The 6857-nt window shown below is 30.9% G+C and overlaps 1 protein-coding gene across 2 annotated transcripts; it reads right to left on the reverse strand.

Annotated features, from left to right (window-relative positions):
- Positions 1 to 1717: 1717 nt before the first annotated feature.
- LOC107939071 (DExH-box ATP-dependent RNA helicase DExH11) lies at positions 1718 to 3578 on the reverse strand. 2 transcript variants are annotated; one of them, XM_016872355.2, is made up of 4 exons: positions 3545 to 3578; positions 3376 to 3470; positions 2406 to 2507; positions 1718 to 2215 (listed from the first exon to the last, which is right to left on the reverse strand). In XM_016872355.2, the coding sequence occupies exons 2-4, from the start codon at positions 3454 to 3456 to the stop codon at positions 1928 to 1930; spliced, it is 471 nt and encodes a 156-aa protein (XP_016727844.1). In that variant the 5' UTR covers positions 3457 to 3470; positions 3545 to 3578; the 3' UTR covers positions 1718 to 1927. The 2 variants fall into 2 exon arrangements, with proteins under 2 accessions (XP_016727844.1, XP_016727843.1); XM_016872354.2 differs by having other exon boundaries at positions 3376 to 3578.
- Between the last annotated feature and the right edge of the window lie 3279 nt (positions 3579 to 6857).

Below are 6857 nucleotides of genomic sequence, written 5' to 3' on the forward strand. Positions count from 1 at the left end.
ATAATTGTTTTAGCGCTAATTAACTAAAGCTAATTAACATAAATTTAGGTGTATACTATTTTAATTGCTTTTTTTTTTCCGAAAAATGAATAGAATGGTTTTAGAAAGTGAAATTATACATAAAATATGAATAGTGATATTTTTTGAAGGAATGAAAAGAGTTATTATAGAAAGCAAAATTATTTATAAAATAATTACATAATTAATAGTATTTAAGTTTTAATAGTATTTTATTAATTAATTAATTATTAATTATATAAACGTTTGAGTTTTTAATAGTTAACCTTGTTAATATGTAATTTCTTTTTACTTTAAATAATATAATTAATTACTTATAATAATAATAATAATTTAATTCATTATTAAAAGATAATCAATTTAACGTTTTTATTATCAAATTAGTGTATTGAGTTTTAACAAAAAAATTTATCGTATTGAAAAAATATATTAATTAACTAATTTGTATATTTGTATGATGCACGGATTTCATTCTATATATTAAAAAATATTATATTTATTTGTTACAAATTAGAAAGGTGGTAAAATATTGTGATTGAGAAAATAAAACAAAATAAAGTAAGTGCTTTGTTTTTAAAATCCTCATAGTTTCTAATATAATAAATAGGGATAAATATTAAATTTATACATAAATTTTAGTCTAATATATAATTTGATATATGAATTTTGATTGAGTACAATTATACATTTAAAATTTGAATTGTTCATATGTATACACCAAACTTTGATTTTGATTCAATTGTACACATTCAAATAAATGAATACATGCATTTATTTTTATATTAGATTTAATATAATTATTTGTGTATGCAAAATATCAACATAAAATAGTGCTAACTCGATACTTTTGTTAATGATTTATAAAAATTAAATCAAATTAAAATTTCATATATAAAATTACACAAAATCAAAATTCATAATTGTGATATAGTTAGTCAATAATTCAGATAAAAAATTGCGTACTAATTCATTATGGTGGTATTTCAAATCTTTAGCTTCTGATCATTTTGGTAATATTCGATGCAGTTTTTGTAAATAAATACAATAATTTTATAATTAATACACTACACTAAAACAGACTTTTAACGGTGTTTTTTTATGCTAAAAGCGCCGCTAAAAGTATTTGCGGCGTTTTTAAAAGCGCCGCAAAAAATGCCGCTATTATCAACGCTGCTATAGATCATGACCTTTAGCGGCGCTTTTCCTACAAACGCCGCTATAGATCAAGACCTTTAGCGGCTCTTTCTCCACAAACGCCGCTATAGATCAAGACCTTTAGCGGCGCTTTTCCCACAAACGCCGCTATAGATCAAGACCTTTAGAGGCATTTTTTCCACAAACGCCGCTATAGCTCGAGACCTTTAGCAACGCTTTTCCCACAAACGCCGCTATAGAACAAACCTTTAGCGACGCTTCTCGCAAAAACGCCACTAAAAACATAACATTTAAAAAAATTATTTTAATCAAATAATATTTATTTTTATGATAAATATTATATTATGTTTTATTTTTTAAATTTGAACTTTAAATACTTTCAAGGATAAATAAAAAATATTATTTAAATTAAATTTTCTATGAAATTTTTAACTTTAAAACTAAATATAAAAATTAATGAATTTAGTTTTAGAATTTAAAATAATAAATTAATAACACAATTAAAATCCAAAAGTTAGAACTCAAGTTGTCATAAATATTAAAATAAAAATAAAAATTTAGAATCAAAACTAAAATAAATAATATATATGAGAAACAAACTGACTAGTTGAACCTGCCTATGACTATACACATTGCAAGGTAATAAATGTGCACCTCATCTTTGAACATCATTCACATAGTGCACCTCATCAAATATAACCTACATTCATATAGTCACAATAGAAAGAAACATCTTAAATATCATGTTCACAAATTAGACAAAAGAACTAACAAGAGCTTTCAGCAGAAAAAGTAATGAAACTACTATGTAAAGTAATGCTACAAAAAGCAACCCCTTCACCCATTCAATATCGCGAATAATATCTGCACCTCGATAAAGTATTAACCTTAACAATTCAGTTGTCATGATGAGACAAGAAGCCTCTGGTCTCAAACTAACATCACCTGTGAGAAGGCCAACATCAAACTTCCCACATAAATCTTTATACATCTGGTTGCTGATTGTTTTAATTGGAGCAGTATACACAGCTCTAGTGCAATGCTGCATGACATGAAAACTTATCAAAAATCTTGAAACTAAACCAAATTCGGCATAAAACTTCAGAAACTTGAAAATAAAAAAGATATGGCCTAAGGTTCTTAATCAATGTGAGAAATTTGTCACATCTCCAGCTAAAAAAAATCAAAAAATCTATAGATTTACAAGCAAAAAACCAAAATAACTAACGTAATTTTGATGCCAAAGCAAATGCATATTCTGCTACAACTGTCTTTCCAGCAGATGTATGTGCCGCCACAAAAACAAATTCCCCCTTTTCCAGATAATATATAGCCTGTAATCATCACCAAAAAAATATCAAAATATTAATGTGAGCAGTTTATTATAGAAGATAAAGAGATGTTCTTGTAGGCAAAACAGACTGCAAGTCATAAGCTGGGAGGGAAAAGAGAGAGAAGCAACCCATACAAAGGTTTTATAAGTGGATGAACTTAATTAAGGCAATTATATTATCCACATATGCTACTAGAAAGAAACTTGTAATTAGATGTGTCCAAGTTCCAACCAAAGTTTCCTATGAAATTATTTAATAATTGAGCAAGCTACCATTAATCAAGTATAAATCAGAGTTCCTAAATCATACAAATACAGTAACAGCAATCAGAGTTCCTAAATCATACAAATAAGAAAGATTCTGAATTTACAAGGCAACGGGAGAATTTACATATAGAAATTCACCCAGAAACCAAATGAATTTCAAGGATTTTGAGATTAAACCCGAGAGGCAACTTAAGATTAATGAAAAACCACACACTGAAAATTAAAAAAAAAGATTTATTTAAAACCATGAATAAAAAGAATCAAGCAAAAAAAATAGAGTCATGGCCTTTTAATAACTAGAATTTGAAAATCCTATTCCAAATTTAAACATCGAAAATCTTCCTTAACAAATGAAATACTGATTTTCTTTAACTAAAAATTATTTTAAGATTAAAAGAAAAAACCCTAATTCCAATTAAATCCAAACTTTCAGCTATAAAAAACCAGAGAAAAATCACCTCAATATCCAATTCACAAGAAATATTTCTGATCGTAATTACATGACCAATACCACTTGCATTCCATCAGATTCACAGAAAAGAAAAGACAGGAAGAATTCAAAAACTCAGCGAAGAAGAAAAGAAAAAGAGAAAAACTAATACCTCTGAAAAATATTTCAAAGTCCACAGACCTCTGTGAAGCAAAAGACGAACACGTCCAGGAGTGAGAACTCCTTGCTTCATTGGCTTTTCACATTCTATAACAATGGTCTGAGTAAGATGAATTAGCAACAAAGTAAAACATATATAACAATGGAAGAAGCTAGTTCACCTTAAAAACACCTTGGGTTGTTTGAGAATTGCTTTCTCAGTCTAATATACAATAAAAAGAAAGATCAAAGCAGTTTCAACACATAAAAATAAGACAGATATAAGGCAGAGAAAGAGGATAGCTATCCAACCATAAACTGTATTGTTGAAATCGAACAGGATCTCATTTCAAATGTATATACATATAAAAAAAGGTATACAGGAAATCAGATATAAGCTTTAAAGTAACCTCCAGAAATTAGCAGTAGGTGCATGAAAGACTAACCAATTCAAAACAAAGAATTCACATAATGGTTCAGAAAGTGACTTCAAAATTGATCCTATATTCATCATTTGTTATCTCCAATGCATTGAGGTCAAAATTGATCCTATATTTGATCTTTTGCTATCTCCAAGGCATTGAGGTCATTTCAATCATCACATAAGACTTGTGCTGACTTTCCTCATGTTAAAAGAAAACTTCTAAGTGAAGCTAAGCATACAGCATTAATCATTAAATTAACTTAAATAGGTGAGGTACAAGACTTAAGTTGAATTTCCTACACGTCAAAGGAATTTTTTAACTGCAGCAAAGTATATAATATTAATCATTGAATTAAGTTCTACCATACATGAGGAACAAATGAGAAGAACATATCTTAATGATAAATAAAATAAATCATGTAGTTATGTAAACAGAAAGATAAAAAAAGCAACTACTGGATCAAGTTCCTTACAATCTCAAATGTTTCTATATTGAAGGCTTTGAACACACTACCACAGGTACCATCTCCAAGCTCCTCCGAAATTTTATACCTAAGTGACAAAAGAGAAAGTAGAAATATATAGTGACAAAGAAATACAAGCTTCAAATGACAACTTGACAAATTTAACCAATATTAAATGCAATGCAAGAAACAAACCTTTCCATTCTTGCAGTTGTAGCAGATGACAATCAACAATTTGTCAATGTAGTTCTAGCAACCTCCAAATAGAGGAGTCTACAGTACTGACATAAGCTTGATCACTAGCTTGCATATATGGTATACTGCTAGACTGTAGCATGAAATGTATGATACTGACAGGAACAGACTTTTCATCATAAGAATGATAGAATATCAGCCAGAAAATATCAATAATCTCAACTGCAGCTTTTACAAGCTGTGCCCAACTCTTATCATCTAAAATCAATGAATCTACAAGACCTCCAATAGAACTCCAGTACAAGTCTTAAACTTCCTATGTTGATCTATTTTCTTTACATTCAAATTAACTGATGCCCCATATATCAAAACCAGGTTTTGTAAACAAACATTGAAAATCAGCACACCTCAGCAAGAATGAATTGCTTTTCATTCATAAATCATGATCTAAAGAAAGGAAACTGACCAACATATTAGACAGAAAGCCATAGAATGAATGTTATAAGGATTGCAATACTTTTTTAGAAAAATAATACTATCCAAGGAGATTGTAACACAGTGGTGTATAGACATAGAAACAAATGTTGACTGAGGATCATGGATGAAATTTTAGGTGGTCAGAAAGCAAAAAAAAGCCAGCATCAGTCTTTCCCTCCTTACTTGCTTTTACTAATTATCAAAGTGTTCCGTAACGAATTAACACCATGTTTGGTTGGATGTATTGGCATAGCCAATACACCCCTAATCGGTGGGCCCCACTTAATCCCCCTTTAATCCGTTGTTTGGTTGGTTGTATTTCTATTACGTCCCAAATCTGTTCCTTCCCTAATACACCCGGTCTCATAATAGGTATTCCCCCCATCCAGCGCCGATTAGAGAATCCTTACCCATTTCTTATTTTTATTTCCTTTTATAGATTTCTGCTTCTTCTTCCATCGGTATTGCAGATCTGTCCTCATTTCTTCTTCTTTCATAACAAATCCTCAACATTGTCTTCATCGGAGGCCGATGATGAAAAAATTAGGTAATAACTTCGTCAACTCCGAAACAATCGACGATGATGAAACCATTTGTATTGTCTCCTATTACAACTACGATATTAACTGTCACTGTGTCGATTTTAAGCCTTTTTAATTCAAGCTTTCGCTTTTGTATTTTTAAGTTTTCAAAATCGATTTCGCGGTCAAAATAGAATATTTCAGGCCGTCTCATTCTTCTTCAACGGTAAATTCGATTCCTTTTCGAGATTATGGAATGACTCAAAGTGAAATTTTTGTTTATTTATGAAGTAAATTTATGGGTATTGTGTTTTTGGAACAGAAGCTGGTGGGACAGAAAGTTCGTTCAGGGGGTCTTTATAGACTACTTCAATGTGCAAGTAAAGGGGATAAAGCTGGCGTAATACAAGAACTAGATAAAGGTGTGGAGCCTAATAGAGCTGATTATGATAGGAGAATTGCTCTTCATTTAGCTGCTTGTGAAGGTTGGATTGAAGTTGTTGATTTGCTTCTTGAGAAAGGTGCTGTTGTGAATTATTTAGATCATTGCGGCCGAACTGTAAGTTTCAAATTTCATGTTATTTTATCTAGTATGAACATTTTTTGGGGGGTTGTGATTAATTTATGGGTGTTGAACTGTTGATACAAGGTTGGGGTTAAAAGCGGTTTACGACGGTTCGACCGATGGGTAGAGAATTGTAATGGTTATGGGTGATTGGAATTTGAGTTTTTTGAGGGTCGGAATTGGAGAGGGAAAAAATAGTTGGAGTTCGAATGGAATTTGGTCCTTGTAGGTCTTAAAAGGGTGTCTTTGTTCATTCAACCCCGAATGAGGTTTGCAAGATACTTGAAGCTCAAAGGGAAATGAATTTGATGTGAGTAATTCTTTTTGTAGCCATTGTCCGACGCACATAGCTTTCGACACAATGAGGTTTGCAAGATACTTGAAGCTCGAGGGGGAATCGATCCAGTATTTTGTTAATCTGTTGTTGTTATTGTTAAGCTTATAAAGTTTATGTTTTTAGTTCCAAGAATTGCAAATTTTCTGAATTGTCTTCCATGTTCTTGACAAATTGTCCATGAGAAACAAATACATCTTCACATCTTCGCATGACAGCATCCGTACTTAAATTTTGAGACATCTAGTCTACAAATATCATACAATGTTGTGTCTCATTTGAAACCTTATGTATCATTTCCTTGCAATAGGTAGGAATGGACTCTCAAGCTCCATGCTTTGAAATCGATCACAATAAGGTTAACATGGAGGAAGCAACCCGTATCGGAGAGGTAAGTTCTTCAGTTTTTAAGTTCCCAGATGGCGTTTGATATGATCTCCTCACCTTGCTTTAGGCCATATGGCCTCAATTTCTTTTTATGGTATGTAATCTATATATGAGTGCATGATCAAGAC

The sequence above is a fragment of the Gossypium hirsutum genome, chromosome D04 (assembly GCF_007990345.1).
Source record: "Gossypium hirsutum isolate 1008001.06 chromosome D04, Gossypium_hirsutum_v2.1, whole genome shotgun sequence".
Taxonomy (NCBI): Eukaryota; Viridiplantae; Streptophyta; class Magnoliopsida; order Malvales; family Malvaceae; genus Gossypium; species Gossypium hirsutum.

What these genes read in the sequence shown, in the direction of transcription:
- LOC107939071 (XM_016872355.2), bottom strand. Translation starts at nt 3,456, where the DNA reads ATGAAGCAAGGAGTTCTCACTCCTGGACGTGTTCGTCTTTTGCTTCAC. An exon ending in CTTTGAAATATTTTTCAGAG is followed by an intron (nt 2,508 to 3,375) that starts GTATTAGTTTTT and finishes TGATGATTACAG; the next exon opens with GCTATATATTATCTGGAAAA. An exon ending in CATTTGCTTTGGCATCAAAA is followed by an intron (nt 2,216 to 2,405) that starts TTACGTTAGTTA and finishes CATGTCATGCAG; the next exon opens with CATTGCACTAGAGCTGTGTA.